Genomic DNA, 26243 nt, shown 5'->3' on the forward strand with positions numbered 1-26243 from the left:
ATCAGCGGCAAGACTATCAACCTTAGAAGCAATAATATCAATTTTACCAAGCTTTTCTTCAACAGAGTTGTTAAAAGCTGTTTGTGTACTAATAAATTCTTTAAGCATGACTTCAAGACCAGAGGGTACACTTCTACTATTGTTGTAAGAATTACCATAAGAATTACCATAACCATTACCATTATTAGAAGGATATGGCCTATAGTTGTTACCAGAATTATTCCTATAAGCATTGTTGTTGAAATTATTACTTTTAATGAAGTTCACATCAACATCTCTTCTTGAGCAACCAATGAAGCTAAAGGAACATTATTAGGATCAACATTAGATCTACCATTCACAAGCATAGACATAATAGCATCAATCTTATCACTCAAGGAGGAGGTTTCTTCAACAGAATTTACCTTCTTACCTTGTGGAGTCCTTTCCGTGTGCCATTACGAGTAATTGATCATCATATCATCAAGAAGCTTTGTTGCGGCGCCTAAGGTGATGGACATAAAAGTACCTCCAGCAGCTGAATCCAATAGGTTCCGCGAAGAAAAATTCAGTCCTGCATAAAAGGTTTGGATGATCATCCAAGTAGTTAGTCCATGGGTAGGGCAATTCTTTACCAAAGATTTCATTCTTTCCCATGCTTGGGCAACATGTTCATTATCCAATTGCTTAAAATTCATTATGCTACTTCTCAAAGATATAATTTTAGCAGGAGGATAATATCTACCAATGAAAGCATCTTTACATTTAGTCCATGAATCAATACTATTCTTAGGCAAAGATAGCAACCAATCTTTAGCTCTTCCTCTTAAGGAGAAAGGAAACAATTTCAGTTTTATAATGTCTCCATCTACATCCTTATACTTTTGCATTTCACAAAGTTCAACAAAATTATTAAGATGGGCAGTAGCATCATCAGAACTAACACCAGAAAATTGCTCTCTCATAACAAGATTTAGTAAAGCAGGTTTAATTTCATAGAATTCTGCTGTAGTAGCAGGTGGAGCAATAGGAGTGCATATAAAATCATTGTTATTGGTGCTAGTGAAACCACACAACTTAGTGTTCTCAGGAGTATTCATTTTAACAGTAATAAATAAGTAAAGCAATCTAAATTAAGTAAAGTAAAACAATTAACTAATTTTTTTGTGTTTTTGATATAGAGAAAGCAAACAAGACAAATGAAATAAAGTAAAGCAACTAATTTTTGTGTGTTTTTGATATAAAGAAAGCAAACAAAACAGAAAATAAAATAAAGTAAAGCAAGACAATAACAAAGTAAAGAGATTGGATGTGAGAGACTCCCCTTGCAGCGTGTCTTGATCACCCCGGCAACGGCGCCAGAAATTTAGCTTGATAACGCGTGAAGAACACGTCCGTTGGGAACCCCAAGTGGAAGGTGTGATACGTATAGCAGCAAGTTTCCCTCAGTATGAAACCAAGGTTGTCGAACCAGTGGGAGATGAAGGCCACGTGAAGGTTGTTGGTGAAGGAGTGTAGTGCGGCGCAACACCAGGGATTCCGGCGCCAACGTGAAACCTGCACAACACAACCAAAATACTTTGCCCCAACAAAACAGTGAGGTTGTCAATCTCACCGGCTTGCTGTAAACAAAGGATTAAACGTATGGTGTGGAGAATGATGTTTGCTTGTGAAGAACAACAAAGAACAGAGATTGCAGTAGATTGTATTTCAGATGTAAAATAATGGACCGGGGTCCACAGTTCACTAGTGGTGTCTTGATGTCTACGCCCCCTCCTTTTCCTGTAGACAGTGTTGGGCCTCCAAGAGCAGAGGTTTGTAGGACAACAGCAAGTTTTCCCTTAAGTGGATCACCCAAGGTTTATCGAACTCAGGGAGGAAGAGGTCAAAGATATCCCTCTCATGCAACCCTGCAACCACAAAGCAAGAAGTCTCTTGTGTCCCCAACACACCTAATAGGTGCACTAGTTCGGCGAAGAGATAGTGAAATACAGGTGGTATGAATATATATGAGCAGTAGCAACGGTGCCAGAAAATAGCTTGCTGGCGTGTAGTTGATGGTGGTAGTATTGCAGCAGTAGTAACACAGTGAAACAGTAAACAAGCAGTAGTAACGCAGCAGTATTTAGGAACAAGGCCTAGGGATTAGACTTTCACTAGTGGACACTCTCAACATTGATCACATAACAGAATAGATAAATGCATACTCTACACTCTTGTTGGATGATGAACACATTGCGTAGGATTACACGAACCCTCAATGCCGGAGTTAACAAGCTCCACAATTCAATGTTCATATTTAAATAACCTTAGAGTGCATGAAAGATCAATTCGACTAAACCAAGTACTAGCATAGCATGCACACTGTCACCTTCATGCTATGTAGGAGGAATAATACACATCAATACTATCATAGCAATAGTTAACTTCATAATCTACAAGAGATCATAATCATAGCATAAACCAAGTACTAACACGGATGCACACACTGTCACCATTACACCGTGCAGGAGGAATAAAACTACTTTAATAACATCCCTAGAGTAGCACATAGATAAATTGTGATACAAAACACATTGCAATCATAAAGAGATATAAATAAGCACTTCACTATGCCATTCATAACAGTGAATAAGTATTCTGTGAAATATAGCCTAAGAGACCCACACGGTGCACACACTGTCACCTTTACACACGTGGGACAAGGAGTCTCCGGAGATCACATAAGTAAAATTCACTTGACTAGCATAACGACATCTAGATTACAAGCATCATCATATGAATCTCAATCATGTAAGGCAGCTCATGAGATTATTGTATTGAAGTACATAGGAGAGAGATGAACCACATAGCTACCGGTACAGCCCCGAGCCTCGATGGAGAACTACTCCCTCCTCATGGGAGCAGCAGCGTTGATGAAGATGGCGGTGGAGATGGCAGCGGTGTCGATGGAGAAGCCTTCCGGGGGCACTTCCCCGTTCCGGCGGCGTGCCGGAACAGAGACTCCTGTCCCCAAGATCTTGGCTTCGCGATGGCGGCGGCTCTGGAAGGTTTCTGTGGGTTTCGTCGAACGTAATAGGGTTTTCGCGACGGAGGCTTTAAATAGGCGGAAGGGCAGTCTCGGAGGGGGCCTGGGGCCACCACACCATAGGGCGGCGCGGGCCCCCCTCTGGCCGCGCCAGGGTGTAGTGTGGGGCCCCCAGGGCTTCTCTCTGGCGGCTCTCGGGTGTTCTGGATGCTTCCGGGCAAAATAGGAACCTGGGCGTTGATTTCGTCCGATTCCGAGAATATTTCGTTACTAGGATTTCTGAAACCAAAAACAGCAGAAAACAGGAACTGGCACTTCGGCATCTTGTTAATAGGTTAGTTCCAGAAAATGCACGAATATGACATAAAGTGTGCATAAAACATGTAGATAACATCAATAATGTGGCATGGAACATAAGAAATTATCGATACGTCGGAGACGTATCATGTCTCTCCAATAAGAAATAGCATGTTGGGTGAACAAATTACAGTTGGTCAATTGACAAATAAAGAGGGCATAATAATGCACATACATATCATGATGACTAATATGAGATTTACTTAGGGCATTACGACAAAGTACATAGACCGCTATCCAGCATGCATCTATGCCTAAAAAGTCCACCTTCGGGTTAGCATCCGCACCCCTTCCAGTATTAAGTTGCAAACAATAGACAATTGCATTAAGTATGGTGCGTAATGTAATCAACACAAATATCCTTAGACAAAGCATTGATGTTTTATCCCTAGTGGCAAGAGCACATCCACAACCTTAGAACTTTCTCACATCGTCCTGCATTCAATGGAGGCATGAACCCACTATCGAGCATAAATACTCCCTCTTGGAGTTACAAGTATCAACTTGGCCAGAGCCTCTACTAGCAACGGAGAGCATGCAAGAACATAAACAACACATATATGATAGAAACTTGACATAGTATTCAATATTCATCGGATCCCAACAAACGCAACATGTAGTATTACAAATAGATGATCTTGATCATGATAGGCAGCTCACAAGATCTAACATGATAGCACAATGAGGAGAAGACAACCATCTAGCTACTGCTATGGACCCATAGTCCAAGGATGAACTACTCACACATCAGTCCGGAGGCGATCATGGTGATGTAGAGTCCTCCGGGTGATGATTCCCCTCTCCGGCAGGGTGCCGGAGGCGATCTCCTAAATCCCCCGAGATGGGATTGGCGGCGGCGACGTCTCTGGAACTTTTTCCGTATCGTGGCTCTCGGTCATAGGGTTTTCGCGACGGAGAGTTTAAGTAGGCGGAAGGGCAGAGTCGGAGGTGGCACGGGGGCCCTACACCATAGGCTGGCACGGGCCCCTCCTTGGCCGCACCGCCCAATGGTTAGGGCGCCTCGTGGCCCCACTTCTTATCCTCTTCGGTCTTCTGGAAGCTCCGTGGAAAAATAAGACCCTGGGCGTTCGTTTCGTCCAATTCCGAGAATATTTTCTGTGTAGGATTTCTGAAACCAAAAACAGCACAAAACAGGAACTGGCGCTTCGGCATCTCGTTAATAGGTTAGTGCCGGAAAATGCATATAAATGATATAAAGGGTATATAAAACATGTGAGTATTGTCATAAAACTAGCATGGAACATAAGAAATTATAGATACGTTTGAGACGTATCATGAAGCAACTACATGGGGCGCATTTTAGTATGGCATGAAACCTCCGTGCGGTGGTAGTAGACCACCTATCACATGCCATGTGCACGCGTTAGCTTTTAGGGAACTCGTGCGGCTTTCGGCTGTGTCCTGCCGAATCCGCTGGAAACTGACCGGATTTGAACTAGGGGTCAACTATCCGTCGCTCTAGAAATTCCGGAAAAAATGTTTTTAGTTCTATGATGTATCATTATATGTGCTATTTTTTGTCAGTTTAGTTTCTTCGCGAATGAGTGCACCTGCACGCCCGTTACGGCGATACCGGATGTCCCGGGGACCCTGTTTTGGCCAGATGGAAATTTGAACGAAGTCAAAAAAAAATCCTACAGAGCCGCGTGACGTCATTTTATATGTCATAGTAACTATTCGATTTGTCAAAATTGGGATACGACAATTATTTTGAAAAACCCTTCACGAAAAGGGCTATCACGTCCGGAGTTCTATGAATTTCAGGGGAAATGAGGTGGGAAACAACCTAGGCATGGCATAGTTTGCCGAAACGAGGTCATATTTGGCACGTGTGTGGGCCCTAGGATGGAAAGAAAGACCCCGGACGCAGATTTCTAATATGACCCACGGGCAACCATTTTTTCATTTTTAGCGTGCCCAAACGGTTTTTTTTGTGAAGCAGCTACATGGGGCGCATTTTATTATGACGTGAAACCTTCGTGCGGTGATAGTAGACCACCTACACACCACCTATAACATGCCATGTGCACGCTTTAGCTTTTTGGGAACCCGTGCGGCTTTCGACGGTGTCCAGCCGAATATGGTGGAAACTGACCGGATTTGAACTAGGGGTCAACTATCCGTCGCTTCAGAAATTCCGGAAAAAATGTTTTTAGTTCTGCGATGTATCATTATATATGCTAATTTTTGTCCGTTTAGTTTGTTGGTGAATGGGTGCTCCCGCACACCCGGTACGACGATACCGCATGTCCCGGGGGCCCTGTTTTGACCAGATGGCAATTTGAACAAAGTCAAAAATATCCCACGGAGCCGCGTGACGTCATTTTATATGTCATACTAACTATTCCATTTTTCAAAATTGGGATACGACAATTATTTTGAAAAACCCTTCACGAAAAGGACTATCACGTCCGAAGTTCTATGGATTTCAGGCAAATAAGGTGGGAAACAACCTCAGCATGGCATAGTTTGCCGACACGAGGTCATATTTGGCACGTATGTGGGCCCTAGGATGGGAAGCAAGACCCCAGACGCGGATTTCTAATCCGACCCACGACGACCATTTTTTTCATTTTTAGCGTGTCCAAATGGTTTTTTTTTTGAAGCAGCTACATGGGGCGCATTTTAGTTTGACGTGAAACCTCCGTGTGGTGATAGTAGACCACCTAAAAACCACCTATCACATGCCATGTGCACGCGTTAGCTTTTTAGGAACCCGTGCGGCTTCCGGCGGTGTCCTGCCGAATCCGGTGGAAACTAACCGTATTTGAACAAGGGGTCAACTATCCGTCGCTCCAGAAATTCCGGAAAAAATATTTTTAGTTCTACGACGTATCATTATATATGCTATTTTTTGTCCGTTTAGTTTGTTCGCGAATGGGTGCACCCGCACGCCCGCTATGGTGATAACGCCTGTCCCAGGGGGCCTGTTTTGGCCAGATGACAATTTGAACGAAGTTAAAAAAAATCCTACGGAGCCGCGTGGCCTCATTTTATATGTCATAGTAATTATTTCAATTGTCCAAATTGGGATACAACAATTATTTTGAAAAAACCTTCACGAAAAGGGTATCACGTCCGGAGTTCTATGGATTTCAGGGAAAATGAGGTGCGAAACGGCCTTGGCATGGCATAGTTTGCTGAAACAAGATCATATTTGGCACGTGTGTGGGCCCTAGGATTGGAAGCAAGACCCCGGACGCGGATTTTCAATCCGACTCACGGGCGACTGTTTTTTCATTTTTGACGTGTGTGAAAGCCATAAAACCTCGAACATTATAGCTCATTTCAATGAAGATTTATTTAGGTATTTGAAATATTCTATTTTTGATATTTTTTATGATATATCTTGTTTTTGTGCAAAATTTGTTATATTATACTTATTTTTCTCTATTAGAATGATTTAGTTATGCTTTTTTTGTTGACGTGGAAAAATAGGAAAAAGCTATGCCGATGGTATATATAACCATCGGCACAGGTCTGTAGTGAAAAAAAAAAGAAAACAAATGTTGTACCGACGGCCAGACTGGTCCTATGCCGACGGCCAGAACTCTGTCGACGGTGGCCATCAGCACTTTCGGCCTGTACCGACGGCCAGTTTAACACCGACGGCTATCCTTATCGCCGTTCTTCGGAGGCTCCTGTGCCGACGGCCCCGATATTTGGCCGTCGGTACATACGGCGTCCGTCGGCACGATGTTGTGTTCTTTTCACTTGTACCACAACTAATATTATGTATGAATTTCAAATGGTTGTATTTTTGCGATTACAGAAGGAAGATGTACCCGTGCGACCACAAACACGCCAAACACACACCCAAATAAGCACGCCTCCTAATCACATACTAGAGCCGATAAATATCGGGTATAAATCCATAAATCTCATTATATTACTATGTGTATGTGATTGTGAGAACCCAAAGTTGAACACTAGTGGTAGGGTTATGCCACAAAGCTCTTCTGCCCCACAAGACAATACTTTCATCATATAGGTTGCTAAAACTAATACTCCATCTCTTCGTGAACATACGATTTCTATGAAGTTTACCTTAATTGAACTACTGATATTTTATAAATGTTGGTATGAAAAATATAATATTATTAGATGTGCCATAAAAATATTGTGAAATACTTTTTTTTTAATTTTCTACTAGTGTATGCCTAGAAGCTAATGGTTAAGGATGCATATTTTAGATTGTTCTAATAAAAGGAGTACTGTTTAGTTATATGATCAAATGTTGTTATCTTGTATATTTACGATGAAAATATATTTTTTCACGAATAGACATCAAAATGCCTCGATATGATTAATATAAGACGAGAAGGCGACAAAACCTCCCAAAAAACTACTTTAACTAACAAAAATAGGGACCAATAACCCTATGGAAGGGCCTAGAAAAGCTAAGAAAAACTAGCAGCAAGACTAAACCAGGAACCGGAAACCGGAAACAAGAAGCTAAGTGGCGTCTGGAGGAATTGTATGGGATGGTAAAAACGTACTTGTATTTCTTTTTTCCTAACTTGAATATTAGTGGCTGCGAGCCATCTGTCTGCTTTAGCTTTTCTGGGTAGTGGCACTAGCAAGCCAGGGACGTTGTATGTACCTGTGCAAAGCGCATCTTCTTGGACATGATTTGTGCATGTAGAAATCCCAACATAAACTATAGCCAAGATTTCTGTGTGGCCACATTCATCCACTCTTATGAAGAAACTCATAAGCGATGCCACATTAGCAATGGCACCACAGTACGGGTCGATCGGTTAATATAACCAAGAGCTGAAGCACAGACAAAATCAAGTCCAGTTGTATGGTCGTACGTACGTGCCGAGCGACCATCGGCCCCGTGGCTCCTGTCAAGCCACCACTAAGCAAATCAACTTGGAGAGATATCTCCTGGCGATGCTTGCTGCTACATATTTTAACTCTCGGATTTGTACAACAATAGTGACACTTGGAGCCTCTCAAGCTGCTCATAAGATTTTTGAAAATTGTTTAACTGGATCTCGGATTTGATGCGATCTAGTTTGTTTTACGCTCGCGTTCTTCCTCCTTTGGGAATAAAGGCAAGACCCATCACGAGATACACTTTACAGCAGGTATGTCGATCGGACAGAACGGGGAAGGAGATCTCTCCACGGGGATTAGTTTAACTAATGTGTACGCCAATACGATCTTGGCATGTTTCTTTCATATGGATCCATCTCCGCTGGCCTGCTGGCCATCGGCTAGGAAGGCATGCTGGAGGAATAGAGAATAAAAGTTGTTTCCTTGCATGCTTTGTCAGTGACATCTCACTTTCAGTAAGTTCAAAATTAACGCCAACAAAAAAGTAAAGCTGGTAACTAGATTGATCTAATCAATCACCATGAGCAGCAGGGAAAAAATCTCTGCATAGTAGTAGTACTTAGTCGGATAAGTTTTGTCGCGATTCACTTGCAGTCATTTTCTTCCTTTTGGAGGCTTAAACCCCTTTGAGACTTTGGCTCATTCTGGACACGCACACAGCACATCATATACCACACATATAAGCATTTGATCAGCTTTATCTATACAAAATTGTAGGCTTGTAAAGCTTGCATGATTACCTAGCTAGCTATAGCTATAGCGTACGTTGACGCCGACTCTGACTGGCCAAAGCACAATGGAGTTCAGGTTCATTTCAGTTCGTTTCACTGCAGAATTCTTCAGCTGGGTCGATCTCGATCGAGTTAGGCCTGCATCTGGCCTATGCGCCATGGCCAGGTGTGCGTACATTTCGGTCAAACGAACTGCAGTGTAGCTAAGCGTCGGTCCAAATTCTTTCTTCACTTCTTCTTCTTCCCTCTGCGTCTGCAACTCTTCATATGTGCCTTTCGGTGGATGGCGACATGCACAATGCGCATCCACGCACGCATATGTTCGTACGATCTATTACAAAATATTAAAAGGGATTAATTCCGTGTTTTGCTGGACACATATGAGGCCTAACAAATAAATTACATGAAGACTAACAGTACTTAACAATAACCAGCTGCATCTTTGTTCCGTCTTCCGATCGATCGTCCGTCAGTCCAAAATCTATTCGAGGGGAAACATTTGTTTAATCGAGTCTTTTTTAGGCCATTTGTTCCTGTCTGGACTCCTTTTTCGCTGTATGTTTATCTACCTATCCTGCTGCAGATGGAGGCATGGGGTGATCTTGCGCATGCGGCGGCAGCACATAGAACATGCAGGATATGTAGATTTGATTCGGAACATACGGGAGGTGGAGGTGGATATTTATGGGGGCCTAGCTCTACAGGTACTTGCCCTGTATACAAGTAAATAGCTGTTACTGTTTAACTCGATCTTAACCTTAAATAGCATGATCATGCATTTCTAGATCCAGTCACTCGAGGAGGCTTGATGAGATATCTCGCTCATGGTACTTGAGTGACCATACCTCTTAGCTTGATACATCATAAACCTAAAGGTACCTTTACAACAACCCAGTTACAGTGTATCATTTGATAGCCTAAGGTTGATTCATGTCTCGAGTACATGCGCCAATATTTAGGTCTAAACACAAAGAGTACATATTGTGTAGAGGAATAACTATAAACATTACTGCTATGACTTAAGTTCGATCAGTCCGACCCCATGTTTCTAACATGTGTCCACTTTATTGCTTTAACATATTCATGTTAATGACTACGGAATATAGTCATCAATGATTACATGTGTTAGTTTTAATATTCACGTGTGTCCTCAAATGAACGCTAACTAGGGCAACTTCAAAATAACCATATAAGTATAGAGGCTTACAAAAAAAGTCATGTAATTGACAATCAATACAAAGTCGCATGCTATAAGTATTCAAGGAACATTTACTAAATCGTGGATACCAGAAATATAATCATGTATGGTAAAAAGATGTTGAAGCAGGTTGAGAATATCCTTAGGGTATTTCCACGGTTGAGCAGAGAGGTGATCTTCATCGAGAAATATTAATCTAAATTTATAGTTGACATCTGACGTGGGCATTACCCTTCGGGTAACCGATATTGCACTATCCTGTACGGCCCAACTGGAGGCCCATGAAGATACCCGATGGCAAGATGGGCCACTAGGACGGTGCTGGAGAAGATTCCTTGAAGAACAAGACGAAGAGCCGAACAAGGAAAGTTTAGTGCTAGGTCTTTTGTAAACCTAGTCGTACCCGGACAGATCTCTTGAGACCTGGCCTCCTATATAAAGGCCAGGAGAGGGGCTGCCGAGGGACACAATTAGTCTTAGCAACTTTAGCCACCAGAAGTCTAGAGCTAGGTCGCCGTAGCACTTAGCCTCTCGACGAGATCACAGCCGAAACCTTCGGCACCCCATTGTAACCCGATATTTTCATAATCAAGATCAGACAGGCAGGACGTAAGGGTTTTACCTCATCGAGGGCCCCGAACCTGGGTAAATCGCTCTCTCCGCTTGTATGTTAACCGATGTCTCGGGTCAGCCTACAGAATTCCATCAACCCTAAGCCCCAATCGGAGGGCATTGCCGAGGAGTACCCTCGACAACGTCACTCCCAATCACACATGGTTATCAACATTCTCAAGAAGAAAGTTTGTAAAATGTAGAAGTTGTAGCCAAACAATAAAGTAAAAAACAACGGTTTCTCATTTTCACCTAAAAGTTTTTAAGTGTAACTTTCACTGACTGAAAGTGTAGGCATGAGGTGATATCGGGATGTTGCATGGATGAGATCACACATATAATAGTAACATAATGGAAGTTGTATGTGCTAACAAGAGAACTTGCACAACATCTTTTGTCATGTATATCCTCCCATTTTACGGGGGCCACTTATGGGTACATAGGAATAATGCCCTTTTCAAGACATCCGGGTCAAAGCACTATCACTTCATGAACACACATAATCCTCAATTAAAACATGATTTCCTTGTTGTCCCATCCTATTCACCATTTGGGGTTTGCAGGTTTCACATAATAACATGTATCACATAGTGCAGGTCAATACCGAATTCATATATATATGATGGAGAAATATAAGTCAAGTACCAATATCATGTTACTCATGCCCTAGTAACAAGCATTACACTCAACACAAATGCAATAACATCCATACGTAAGTATTCTCAAGACAAGCATTGATAAATTCAGATGCTATGCATTATTACATGTTCAATCTGATCTTTCTTTTATTAGAGATTTGTGTAATAGTACTAGAACTATTTATATCGTAAAAGTGGATCGATCTTAGAATAGGGTGAGTCACTGTCTCGCAAATCTTGCGAGGACAGAGGGACAAACTGATCTTTGGATTGGCTCGGGACCTGTGGGCTTGTCCCAGGTGTATGACCAAGACATTCTTGTAAGCCCTATCATTTAATATATCCTCTTTTACCCGCAAAAAAAAATCTGATCCAATTCTCATCCACCTCATATCTTAAGAGAACTACTCACACATGGTGATGGGATATGAAGACATGGCGTTTGAGATCGATGAGGTGATGATGGTGATAATGATGACCTCAAATTCCCCCTCTCTTGCATGGAGAGAAAGATCACCCTGATCCTGAAACCCTAGTTTTTGCTCGTGACGACACTCTGGTTCGCGAAAAGCTCCATGCCTTTGGGATATCATGTTTTCTATAAATGTACGAATCTGGCGAAAGGAGGAAGTGAGGGGGCACGAGGGTCGAGAGTCCCACCATGGAGAAGTCAGTGGTAGGGCCCGTGCCATGGTAACTCTCTAGTTCCTCGCTGGCCGAGTGTCCCTCCCATTTGGCTCGATGGACTCCTTTTCCCTCAAAAATTCACTGGTACTTTTCTCGATTTTATTGCGTTTGTTTCCTACGTGACAAAGACTGAAAGAAGATTTTGCTAAAAAGACAACATGGTCGGCAATTTTATTCCAGGTTTCATGAGATTCTGGGCAAAACTACAAGCAAAGTGATTGGGAAAAGAGATAGAATTTGGCTATATCAGGTGGCGACTAGCCTCCGGTTCTGCTAGATCTAGAAGATGCACACTGGCTTTGGCCATGGCACCTATTGGATATGTAGTTCTCTAGAGATGAGTGTGGGGTGTTCTCCGCATCCACCTAAATGGTGGTGGGTGAGAAAGCATCCACACGTTTTTTGGAGGATAGATGGTCGATCGGGAAGCCCAACTCCGAGATTGCGCTTGGCCTCATTCTACTGGTCTCAAGGTGCATTAAGAAACGTCAGGATGTCAAGGATGCCTTCGGTAATAGAAGGTGGGTTATTGATATACATGTGGTCTCACCAACCTGGCAATCTGGTAGTACATCCAGGTAGAGAGGATGTTCTGTGGGATTTATCTCTCGGCTTTGTTGGATCGTTTTTTGTGGCAGTGGATGTCGGATGAGACCTTCTCATTCAACTCTTATCACAAGGCCATATTCCATGAGTCGATTGCTTGTGCCTCATGGAAGATCAACTTGAAGCACCTCTAGGATCAAATTCTTCCTTTGGTTGGCTTGCTAGCAAAGATGCTAGACAGTTGAAATACTAGCTCGTCGTAATCTATAACACTCTCGTTGTGTGCTATAGATCAGTTGACCGATACTACGGAGCATATACTATGTAGCTACCCCTTCTCAAGGATTACGTGGCCCGGGTGCTCTACTGGGTTATGTGTGTTTTGCATGCATCCCCGCTATTGGTACAAGTTTGCGGACTGGTGGTAGTCGTCAGCCATGCGAACTGCCCCTACCGCTCGCAAGCTCGTGTCCCTTTCATAATCATGCCCACTGCTTGGTGGGTCTAGAAACAACACAACACAGTCATCTACGATGGCATGCAATTGACATTGTTGGCTTGCTTGACACGATCAAGGTGGAAGCCAAGTTGTAGGCAACAATCGACACATCAGGTTTATCAATAGTTCTTCTAGTGGCCTAACTTTTAGGAGTGTACGTTCTGGATAACCTTGGGTGTGTCTTTTTGGGATTGTACTCAACTCTTCTCTCTATCAATTCATCGAAACATAACCTTGTGCCTACAATTTTCCCAGAAAAAATGATGTTAGCAGAGTATCCGATTGTTAACCATGAAGTGTGAGCCCTATATAAGGTTTATGAAAACCTTTATATTAATTTGTTTGCAAGTGTAACTTGTCTTTAATCTTAAAATCATACCCTATGCGTTGAGAGAGTTTCTGAATTAAGCTAGATCACGCGGTTATGACAAGCTTGGTCAACATTGACTTCATTTACTCAATATAGCTACGCATTGACCCAAAGTCCCGAAATGGTTATTCATTTTTGCTATCAACACTGAGCCCATGACTTCTGTTTAATCCCAAACTGTAAACTCCACGAATTGGGCAAGTTGCTATCATCAAACTTACCTATCTTATGTCAATTAGTCCACTAATTTGGCAGCTTTGCTCTGAATTGAGCTATATATGGAGTACGCGGTTACGACTTTGGTCAGCATTGACCTCCTTTACTCAATATGGCTAACCATTGACCTAAAGTCCCTAAATGGTTATTCACTTTTCTGTCAACATTGAAACCCCATGACTTTAACCGCTTCTCTCGCAGGAGAAAAAGATTGTCCACTCCACTTGCAAGCTGACAATTCCAATGCTTAGCTAGATATATGTTACCTTTTGCTTTTACTTTTTCAGTCTTAATAACAGCGTGTTTGCAAACTAGGTTAGTAGCTCACTCATAGTCTAATTAGGTAAGCATGCAACTCAACATTTGGTAACCCAAGTCTCCTGAGAGTTCGCTGACCTGCAAACAACACGTATTCTCAGAAGACTTGTCTTTTCTTTTTTCTTCAGATTCTTTTTTGAGAAGTTCTTCAGAGAAGTTGATGAAGCGAGGTAGCATCAGATCAAGTTTATCTAACCATAGTTAGACCAGCCCTACACACGCTCTGCCGTGATCTGCAGGCTTGGTTGCAGCTAAGTGTAACTGCGCGTCTGCGGGCGCACGTTAACTGATACACGGACACATCGCCTTAACATACACGCTCGGCAGGGTGTTGAGCTCCCTGACCCAAACACGCTAAAACATGCACTATTTTATGTGGGACCCACAGGTCAGCAGCTCGTGCGAAAAAGAATTACTGGTCAAATACTAGGAAACTATACTGTACTCATTAATCTACCAGTGTCTCCATTTCTAAATACGGTGGTCGACGCCTATTCGCACCACGTACACGCGTAAAAGTATGAGATCGATAACCATCATATGTGCGATGATTGATTCGAGATTAAGGATACAATAAACTAAGTAAAAGGGTGTAACTAAAGATGCTTGAAAGATTGAACCAGCTCTCGAGCATTGCATCACCACCACAACATTCTAGTAGAAGAGGAGCGATCTTTTTGTCAGAACCAGGACAACGATATAGTATGGCGATTAGCCTAGCCAAGTGGGAGTGGAATTTTTGGTCGCTGTAGGCAACAATGACACTAGCTACGTGGATCGCTTTAGGAGCTCGTTGGTATAAATGGCGGAGCAGGGCACGGAGATTCTAGCTGTCATACAAGCCGGGAACCACATAGACAGACAACCCCTACTATTAGCCACAGCGATCAAAATATTTCTATTGCAACTAGCTGATTGTTTAGCGAGAGCACAGTATAGTAAGTTGAGTGAAGATAGGTTAAATAAGTCTGGCTGCATGGACGCCATGAGCAGCAGCCTGGAGGTGCTGCAGGGGGGCTGGAGGAAGGGGCCATGGACGGCGCTGGAGGACAGGCTGCTCACCGAGTACGTGCAGCAGCAGGGCGAAGGCAGCTGGAACTCCGTGGCCAAGATCACAGGTACGCAATTCGATCATTTTCTTGCATAGTTTTGGGGTTTGCAGTACTGTGATTTTTGAGAGCTCCTCGACATGGTTGCTGCTGGATGCTCATGGCTGTAATCATATGTGTGTGCAGGGCTTCGTCGGAGCGGGAAGAGCTGCCGGCTGCGGTGGGTGAACTACCTCCGGCCGGACCTGAAGCGGGGGAAGATCACCCCCGACGAGGAGACCGTCATCCTCCAGCTCCACGCCATGCTCGGCAACAGGTACAGTCATCGTGCAAGCGCTGTAGTAGATGCCCAGCCGCACTGTGCACTTGTGCAGTGCAGTGCTGAGTGGGCGGACGGCCGGCCGGTGCCTAATTTAACTGAAGCGTGTGACATGGCGTGCAGGTGGTCGGCGATCGCGCGGTGCCTGCCGGGGAGGACGGACAACGAGATCAAGAACTACTGGCGGACGCACTTCAAGAAGGCGCGGCCGTCCCGGCGGGCCAGGGCGCAGCTGCTCCACCAGTACCAGCTCGAGCAGCAGCAGCAGCATCGCCAGTACCTCCACACCCTGCACCTGCTCCAGCAGCAGCGGCAGCAGCTCATGGAGCAGCAGGAAGACCAGCAGCTGCCCATGATGATGATGCAGCAGCAGCCTAGACCGCAGGAGGAGGCTGCAATGGAGGCGCAGCTGATGAACGTGATGATGAGCAACGCTGACGTCCAGACCAACCACTGCTACTCCCCCTGTCCGCCGGTCATGTCCACGGTGCTCGACCTCCCGGCAGACGATGATGACGGCGCTCTGTGGGACAGCCTCTGGCGGCTCGTCGACGGGGAAGACGGCTGCAGCGGAGGCGACGACTCAGGCGAGTACTAGCGCCTATCTACTACCGCAATGTGTGTATCCCAGATTCCCAGTGTAAAGACAGTGGAAGCAGTCTAGCTAGCCAAGCTTGCATGTTTCAGTTACCACAAAGACATCGATCATCGGCGCATGCTTAGCCTGATCACGTAGGGCCATGCTATCGAGTTCATGTCTAGAGTTCACTACCTTTTACCCATGACCATATGAGCCATGCATATGATCAGGTGGCGCTTTATGAACCTATGTAGCCTGTCACCAAGTCTGTAAATTGCAACAGCATATCATGTAATTAATTTTGGTTTCGACATGTTCACCATATCGGTTCTCAATCAGCCGCATTTTTTTCACTTCGTGATTTTTCCAACGGGAAAACAGCAGCGCAGATCCCTAGCTACTACTACCTGCCAACATTTCACATATTTGCACCTTACAGTTGATTCGTTGATATAGAGCATGGATGCAGAGATAGCATGCAGTACAGCAGACTGAAATCCACCAATTCAAGGGTGACATTTATGTACAAGACAAAAGAACACCAAAGCTTTATGGAAAAAAAATAATAGCACAACTTTCACTAGTACCAGGTATTCAGGTATCACATTTATCATTCCCTTCCAATCGTCACACATGTACATGCTGTATTTTTTTCAAACCAAGAAACTTGTTCAATTATATAAGTCGCAAGGTTTTCCTAATCCATGTCCACTATATATTATATAAGAAAATAACTGGAAACAAACGCTGTAGAAATTTAATAAATGGGTAGTCTTGAACTGAATCTCCTAAACCGCTTCACAAGTTATTGCGGGAAACTTCATTCTGATGAGGCAACCTCACGGCAGCCGCTCGGAAAAGGATTTTGTCGGTCTGATCGGCTGGCTGGAGCTTCGTGAAGGAGCAACGGTTGGGGAGCGGTTCAGCATCGCGACGACGGAGGGCACAAGGGCCTGCGAGCGGTGCAGCATGTCAACCATGGATGGTGTCTGGTAGGTGTGAATCTGGGTGGTGAGCTCCGTCGAGTCGCCCCGTGCGGTGGCTCTCTGCCATGAGTGTGAGCTCAGGCCAGCCAGCATGTAAGCCCTGCCTGATTCGTCGTACCTCCGCTGGCTCTCCACCCTCTCCTGCATCTCCCTCAGCTCTGTGATCAGCGCCAAACATTGGCTGTCTGAAGAGTGTGCTGCCTGTGACTCCAGGATCCTCGTCCTGCCTTCGAGGATCGACACAGCCTGGGAGAAGGCGCCTTCCTCGGCCGCAGCCCGCGCAGCAGACATGTCCTCCATGGCTTGAACGCGGTGCCACTCACGCTCAACCTCAGGACACATTTTGCAGTCCACAAAATATGCAGGACGCTGGACACTGACTTCTTCACCATGTACTTGGATGTTCTCTGCGGTAACTGCGTCTTGGTATGTGCAGCTTGGTTTGATCAGCACAGTCGGCCCTTGTGCAGATGGGACCTGTAGAGTGACCAGAAATACCCTCTCTTCATCTGCATAAAGATCACCAATATCAACTGACCCATTACGGTCATCTTCAGCTACCTGACTTATATAGCTGCCTGACTTGATGGAGGTAAGTAGGACGCCTTCATCAACACATTCAATGCCCAACCGCATCTCCTTAACCACTACACTGAGGAGGCCACCAATACACTGAGCAAATCCGTTCTGGATTGAACCTTCAGCATCAATAAATGAAAACGTGCCACTAGATGTCTCCGCGATAGAATGCATTGCAGCAGAGTCATGATCTGCCCCAAAACCAAAGGTGTGGATCTGCACATGATTACCTGTTCCAGGAAGGATTGAAGGAGGAACAAGTACACTGTGATTTTGCTGAACACCATCATAGCATGGGAGTGAATATGTGTCTTGACCATCTGAGAGAAGAATGATGCTGCAAACAGGATTCTTCAGCCGCCGCTGCTCAATTACTTTAGCACCCATTTTTAACCCATCAGCAATGTTTGTGCCACCACCATCAACAAGGGAATTCACAGCTTGCAAGGCTCGCATTTGGCCAGTTATGGTCATTCGACGAAGGGGGAAGAGCCTCCGTGGTGTGGATGAGAAAGCAATGACAGACAGGCGGTCATTGGGTCCAAGTGTTTGAATGACAAAGCTCATAGCACTTTTGAGAAGTGCAAGTTTTGCCCCTTTCATGCTACCGCTTACATCAAGCACAGTTACAAGGTCAAGAGGTGCCCGGGAGTTCACTGAGTCCAAGGACTTCGGAGCCTTGAGACGAATCAAGATAGAAAAGACCTTCTGAGTCACTGATTGTTGTATGGCTTGGAATTCTGAATATGTCTTAATTTCAACCGAACCAGTAACTGCATTGTTTCCGTCCATGGTTCCAGGCTGAAGATCTATGTGCTCGTCATCATTGAAAATATGTACCTCAGGAGCACGGAAGACAGGAAATTGCTCCTGCAGATTTCCACTGTATGTGTGGGAAAGCCTACGGACAACGGTCATGTGTCCGTCATCCTGGGGCCAATTTACTGGGCTTACTCTAGCTCTTCCATGGGTGGCGTCTGCAGGTTGAGTTCCCTGGAAGGGAAGTTCTTTCCACTCGGCACGGCATATTGGACAGATATGGTTGCCATGCCTGACGTTTGAAGTGATACAATGAAAATGGAACTTGTGGGAGCATTCAGCAGTAAACAGAGCTTGTCCATGGCTTGTCCTCATACCACCAAGGCAGATAGCACATACCCTCTGAAATCAAGAAGGCCAGCGCAAAAAGAGTTAGCATGCTAGATTAAAAGCTTCTGACCAGTAAAAACATAGCTTCTACCAAAATTGGTTATAAAATGTGCTTGGATAACTTAATTGAAATGTAAACATAAAACAAGTTAGAACAAAGTCCGATTTTCCAACCTGAAAATGGACTTTGTTCAACAAGTTACAACCACAAAAGTAGTGTTGCAGATTTTTCATACAACTTAGGTGAGTATCAGAAAGAGTGCATAAGGTTCTGAACCACCAGTCAATTGGAAGGGATTTATCACGCTAAAAGGAGGGAAGGACTGAAAACTTGGCAATCAAATTATCATGGAGGTCTAAGAAGCAAAATTTGCATAGCATGACACTGGCATGGGGGTGAGTACCAGTCAAACTTACTGAGCTAACAGGCCTAGTATGATCGATTAGCTATCACGCTTAATCAACTGAGAATTTGGATATTAGCACATCTAGACACCATTGCGAAATATGATCTGGATAGTCCGATATGCAGGCAGCATATGCAAGCATTGAAATTGTGAGCAGTAAGCACAAACAAAATTAGAAGAAATTAAAGTATTAAGAAAGATTATTTCTCTATATAAAGTGTGTTGGCATCAGAAAATATTCTTTACAAGTCAAAGTAACCGAGAAAGGTGTATAAAGTACTCTGACTGTTTGGTCCAACTGCAGAGAGCCCAGGACCAAGTCCAATTAGATGGACTTACCAACCAATCAAATCACATGGAAAGAAAAAAGGCAGGAAAAGTATGCATATGAAAAGGCTAGCCCATGATATAGTTATTACTGAACACACTGCGCTACGAGGCAACACAAGTTAAGCATGCAGCAGCACAATACTGCAGATGTTCTAAGGTGGTCAAACAGGAGAAGTGTAGCATAATAATAAAAAAATGCAACCCATCAGCTGCAGCTCTATGACCTGCAAACTCAGATCCAGAAAGCCATGACATGGATTCTATGTATCTGGAACACCCGAGTAGAAACTTTGACGACTTACTTGTACTACTAGTTAAATTTTAGACTTGTACGTTGGGAAGACTTTTCAATTTGGTGATTTCCCTGGAAGAGGAAATCCAACATCCTGCTTTCCTGAAACTTATCTCCTAGGTGACACCTACTTAGTAAAATAAAATGAGGACCCGGAAGGGGAAGGAATTAAAAACGTCAGGAAACGGTAAGTGACCACACAGAGTTTTTTATCTACTGAAAATTTCGCATAGTTCTTTTCAAACAAGAAAGATAATTGAAAATAATTGACAGGCGAAAAAACCCAAGGAATTGGTGTAAGTTCTGTATCTAGGTCAGCTCCTTCTTTCCAGAAGGCTGAAGCTGAATTTTGCAAGAAATGCTTAATTATGGAACAAGAAAATTCCAACAACTTGCGATCTTTTACCTTTTCAGTGTCCAAGATCATTGTGCAACAAGAAAAAAAACCCTCCTCGAAAAAAAAAAACCAAGTAATACTAAAAAAGTTCAGCAAACAACGGTAGGAAGAATAATATCATTACTGAACTGTTGCATGAAGAGATCATCAGTGCAGAAATGGAAAATTCATCCGTATGATTTTTTGTTTGTTTTTTATCAGAATGATTCAACGGCGTTAAAATCAACAAAATCGGATGAAAACTGATGTGCATGTGCATTATGACGTTGATCAAACTTGCAGAGCGAACAAAATCATCTCCGAATGCAGATGGCTCTGGATGTTCAACGTTTACCCCTACTGTCCTACGGTGATCTTACGCAAACGGCCGAACCCAAAAAGGAAACATCTCGTGTATTCGAGAGTAGAAACCACCCCGCACAATTCCACATCGAATCGGCCGTTTCCACACCGCAGACGCGATTAGAAGGGAACAGAATAGAGAAGATTAGGTGAAAACACGCACCTTGGAGTTGGAGCTCCGGCTCCCGGAGCTGGACAGCCGGCGCAGGGAAAGGGACGGCGACCTCGCCTTCTCCTCCGTCACGGAATCCCGCGCGGCCACCTGCCCCGCCGGTGGTGACGATGGGCACGCCTCCCATCCGGCTGGCGGCGAGGAGGAGGAGTCCTCGAGGGCGTTCTGGCGCGCCGGCACGCGGATGCAGAGCTTGGTGGCGAGAGCGCGCTTGGCCCGATCCCACGCCGCCGCCATTGCTCCTCAGGTTCCCTCTCCGGAGTCTGGCGGGCGGCTACTGGTCTCTCGCGCGCGGAAGGGATCGCTGGGCGGAGGGATCGGATCAGAAGAAGGGCAGCGGCGTCCGGGGTTGGTTGGGTTTTCTCATCGCGGGAGCAGAATTTCGCGGCGGTCGCAGCTGACTCGGTTTGGCTTCTCTCTCTCTCTTCCTTCGTGTCATTCGAGCGGCGAGTTGTGTAAACAGCGGAAATATTTATTTGTGTTTGACTGCCCGTTTTGCCCTCGCGAGAATGTGGAGACGCGCTGGGATCTCTGGGTCTCCGTGGGGTTTTCACACCTGTGGGCCGTCAGGCGATCCTGTTTCGTACGAGAATCTGTCTGTACTTCATATATTCAGAAATACTGTACATTCAGAATTGATCTGTGTGATTGGAGGAGGCGGATTTTGCTGGCGCCCGGACCTTATGCCGCACCGTCTATTCTATTAGGGTGCATCAAGATTAGTGACTCGTTTTTTCGAAAAAAAGCGTAGCTTTTATCAGATTCATATTAGGAAGTTCTTTTTATTTATATAAAGTTCTCCACAAATTACAAATTCCAAGTAGGTCCATTGTTGCCATCTGAAGTTCTTTCGAACTTAACATGAATATCTAACAAATTGAGTGTGTATCTGTAGATCCACGGAAAATCTTAAGAAACCATTGGATCCATTCATTTCAACCACAGATCTACCACAGTCTTGAGGGACAGGAGGGACCGGTACGCCTCCGACGCTCAGCAACCAGCTGATTGGGACGCGGTAACCTGGCAGGCAGGGGTAGTTCGAGGCGCAAAACGCCTCCGCCTCCCGGGGGTTAGAGATACGATGGAAGCCATGTGAGAGAATGATGAGGTTTGCAGATATGAGTCTAGATGTGATATGTAAATGGAGGCCAAGCCTACATATATATAGTAAAAAAATGGCGGGATGACGGAGGCGGGAACCGGTGGAAAGTGCGGGAAGAAAATAGGCGGGAACGCAATGGCGCAGGAAACTTGACCCTAACCCTAACCTTTAGTACCGGCTGGTGGGTGCAACCGGTACTAAAGGTGGTTTTTCTGTCATGTAACAAAACTGTCGGTGAGATAAGGATGCGTGGGGGACCTTTAGTACCGGATGGTGGGTGCAACCGGTACTAAAGCTGTCGGCAGGATAAGGACGCCCTGCTCGATGAGATAAAGCATGTAGCGCACGACGCCGTGTCGGAGGAACAAGACAAAGGAGAAGCGGCGCCGTGCCTATAAAAGGAATACCGATACGCCTTGGCAAGCAGATCAACAAGCAGGTAGGGAGAGTTTCATCCCCATGGATGGAGGAAAGGGTTGGGAAATCTCCCGTGGAGGAACTTCTCGAAGATGCTCTTGGTGCACACGTCCTATGGCATCTTCGGAAGTTCCGCCTTGGAAAAATTTCACTGCAAGCCCGTGAAAGACTCCATCTCCTCTAACAATGTTGGGGAAAGGGTTGGGAAATCTCCTGTGGCGGAACTTCTGGAATATGCCCTTGGTGCACATGCCCTATGGCATATTCGGAAGTTCCGCCTCGGAAAAATTTCCCTGCAAGCCCGTGAAAGCTACTTAACTAGTAAAACAAGCCAAACATCTCCATTGTTAATATCTTACGTACAGTAACATCATTACACAAAAGTGATTTCCATATTGAGATACACAAGTTATGATCCCTATCTAGCTAGTCTTCTAAGTTTTCTTCGTGTGTTTCCCTTTCTTCTGACTGCGATGCAACCATGGACAATCTTCATTATTTAAGATGATGCTTGGGTCATTTTTTACCTTGAAGGGTGGAATATCATCAAATTTATTATAATCTTCTGACATGTCTGTCTTGTCCTTTACTCCCACGATGTTTCTTTTTTCTAAAAGAACTATGTGCCGCTTTGGCTCATCGTATGATGTGTCATCTTGCCTTTCTTTTCTTTTCTTAGGTTTTCTAGACATGTCCTTCACATAAAAAACCAGAGCCACTTCACTGGCTAGGACGAATGGTTCGGTGTCGTACCCTAGATTCTTGAGATACATTGTAGTCATTCCGTACCGCGGGTCTACCTGTACCCCGTTGATACGTCTCCGACGTATCGATAATTTCTTATGTTCCATGCCACATTATTGATGATATCTACATGTTTTATGCATACTTTATGTCATATTTATGCATTTTCCGGCACTAACCTATTAACAATATGCCGAAGAGCCAGTTGCTGTTTTCTGCTGTTTTTGGTTTCAGAAATCCTAGTAAGGAAATATTCTCGGAATTGGACGAAATCAACGCCCAGGGGCCTATTTTCACACGAAGCTTCCAGAAGACCGGAGAGCTGACGAAGTGGGGCCACGAGGTGGCCAAACACTAGGCCGGCGCGGCCAAGCCCTTGGCCGCGCCGACCTACTGTGTGGGCCCCTCGTGACGCCCCTTGACCTGCCCTTCCGCCTACAAATAGCCTTCGTCGCGAAACCCCCAGTACCGAGAGCCACGATACGGAAAACCTTCCAGAGACGCCGCCGCCGCCAATCCCATCTCGGGGGATTCAGGAGATCGCCTCCGGCACCCTGCCGGAGAGGGGAATCATCTCCCGGAGGACTCTTCACCGCCATGGTCGCCTCCGGAGTGATGAGTGAGTAGTTTACCCCTAGACTATGGGTCCATAGCAGTAGCTAGATGTTTGTCTTCTCCTTATGTGCTTCATTGTCGGATCTTGTGAGCTGCCGAACATGATCAAGATCATCTATCTGTAATGCTATATGTTGTGTTTGTTGGGATCCGATGGATAGAGAATACTATGTTATGTTGATTATCAATTTATATATATGTGTTGTTTATGATCTTGCATGCTCTCCGTTATTAGTAGAGGCTCTGGCCAAGTTTTTGCTAGTAACTCCAAGAGGGGGTATTTATGCTCGATAGTGGGTTCATGTCTCCGTGAATCTGGGGGAGTGACAGAAACCTCTAAGGTTATGGATGTACTGTTGCCACTAGGGATAAAATATTGATGCTATGTCCGAGGATGTAGTTATTGATTACATTACGCACCATACTTAATGCAATTGTCTGTTGTTTGCAACTTAATACTGGAAGGGGTTCGGATGATAACCTGAAGGTGGACTTTTTAGGCATAGATGCATGCTGGATAGCGGTCTATGTACTTTGTCGTAATGCCCAATTAAATCTCACAATACTCATCATATCATGTATGTGCATGGTCATGCCCTCTCTATTTGTCAATTGCCCAACTGTAATTTGTTCACCCAACATGCTATTTATCTTATGGGAGAGACACCTCTAGTGAACTGTGGACCCCGGTCCATTCTTTACATCTGAAATACAATCTACTGCAATTGTTCTACTGTTCTCTGCAAACAATCATCATCCACACTATACATCTAATCCTTTGTTACAGCAAGCCGGTGAGATTGACAACCTCACTGTTTCGTTGGGGCAAATTACTTTGGTTGTGTTGTGCAGGTTCCACGTTGGCGCCGGAATCTCTGGTGTTGCGCCGCACTACATCTCGCCGCCATCAACCTTCAACGTGCCTCTTGGCTCCTACTGGTTCGATAAACCTTGGTTTCATACTGAGGGAAAACTTGCCGCTGTACGCATCACACCTTCCTCTTGGGGTTCCCAACGGACGCGTGCTGTACGCGTATCAAGCTCTTTTTCTGGCGCCGTTGCCGGGGAGATCAAGACACGCTGCAAGGGGAGTCTCCACATCGCAATCTCTTTACTTTGTTTTGTCTTGCTTTATTTTATTTACTACTTTGTTTACTGCAATAAATCAAAACACACACAAAATTAGTTGCTAGTTTTACTTTATTTGCTATCTCGTTTGCACTCTATATTAAAAACACAAAAAAAATTAGTTACTTGCATTTACTTTATCTAGTTTTCTTTATTTACTATTGCTAAAATGGGTACTCCTGAAAATACTAAGTTGTGTGACTTCACAACCACAAATAATAATGATTTCTTATGCACACCTATTGCTCCACCTGCTACTACAGCAGAATTCTTTGAAATTAAACCTGCCTTACTAAATCTTGTTATGCGAGAGCAATTTTCTGGTGTTAGTTCTGATGATGCTGCTGCCCATCTCAATAATTTTGTCGAACTTTGTGAAATGCAAAAGTATAAAGATGTAGATGGTGACATTATAAAATTAAAATTGTTCCCTTTCTCATTAAGAGGAAGAGCTAAAGATTGGTTGCTATTTCTGCCTAAGAATAGTATTGATTCATGGACTAAATGCAAGGATGCTTTTATTGGTAGATATTATCCCCCTGCTAAAATTATATCTTTGAGGAGTAGCATAATGAATTTTAAACAATTGGATAATGAGCATGTTGCACAAGCATGGGAAAGAATGAAATCTTTGGTTAAAAATTGCCCAACCCATGGACTGACTACTTGGATGATCATCCAAACCTTTTATGCAGGACTGAATTTTTCTTCGCGGAACCTATTGGATTCAGCTGCTGGAGGTACCTTTATGTCCGTCACTCTTGGTGAAGCAACAAAGCTTCTTGATAATATGATGATTAATTACTCTCAATGGCACACGGAAAGAGCTCCACAAGGTAAGAAGGTAAATTCTGTCGAAGAAACCTCTTCCTTGAGTGATAAGATTGATGCTATTATGTCTATGCTTATGAATGATAGGACTAATGTTGATCCTAATAATGTTCCGTTAGCTTCATTGGTTGCTCAAGAAGAACATGTTGATGTAAACTACATTAAAAATAATAATTTCAACAACAATGCTTACCGGAACAATTCTAGTAACAACTATAGGCCATATCCTTATAATAATGGCAACGGCTATGGTAATTCTTATGGGAATTCTTACAACAATAATAGGAACACACCCCCTGGACTTGAAGCTATGCTTAAAGAATTTATTAGTACACAAACTGCTTTTAACAGATCTGTTGAAGAAAAGCTTGGGAAAATTGATATACTTGCTTCTAAAGTCGATAGTCTTGCTGCTGATGTTGATCTTTTGAAATCGAAAGTTATGCCTAATGAGTATCATAATCATAAAATTGTTACTACAGCAAATGCCATCCAAGTTAGGATTAATGAGAATATAAGATTGATGGCCGAATTGCGTGCTAGGTGGGAGAAAGAAGAAAATGAGAAAGAAGATAATATAGCTAAAGTTTGGACTATTACCACCACTAGTAATGCTAATGCTACACATGTTGCTGCACCTCCTACTAATAATGGTAAAAGAATTGGTGTTAGCAATGTTTCCACTTCAAATGCAAAGCGCGAAAAACTGCCTGAAACTGCTAAAACTGTTGAAACTGCCTGTGATAAAACTGCTGA

The 26243-nt window shown here is 44.0% G+C and overlaps 2 protein-coding genes across 2 annotated transcripts; one reads left to right on the plus strand and one right to left on the minus strand.

The window, feature by feature from the left end:
- The first annotated feature begins 14867 nt into the window (after positions 1-14867).
- LOC127349137 (uncharacterized) lies at positions 14868-16300 on the plus strand. Its single transcript, XM_051374917.2, has 3 exons — positions 14868-15163; positions 15281-15410; positions 15537-16300. Exons 1-3 carry the CDS (start codon positions 15022-15024, stop codon positions 16009-16011), a joined length of 747 nt encoding a protein of 248 aa, XP_051230877.2. The 5' UTR covers positions 14868-15021; the 3' UTR covers positions 16012-16300.
- Positions 16301-16559: 259 nt separating this feature from the next.
- Positions 16560-21085, minus strand: LOC127296656 (E3 ubiquitin-protein ligase WAV3). The gene is made up of 2 exons (XM_051326832.2): positions 20639-21085; positions 16560-18719 (listed from the first exon to the last, which is right to left on the minus strand). Exons 1-2 carry the CDS (start codon positions 20882-20884, stop codon positions 16833-16835), a joined length of 2133 nt encoding a protein of 710 aa, XP_051182792.1. The 5' UTR covers positions 20885-21085; the 3' UTR covers positions 16560-16832.
- Between the last annotated feature and the right edge of the window lie 5158 nt (positions 21086-26243).

Source organism: Lolium perenne, chromosome 4 (genome assembly GCF_019359855.2).
Source record: "Lolium perenne isolate Kyuss_39 chromosome 4, Kyuss_2.0, whole genome shotgun sequence".
NCBI lineage: Eukaryota > Viridiplantae > Streptophyta > Magnoliopsida > Poales > Poaceae > Lolium > Lolium perenne.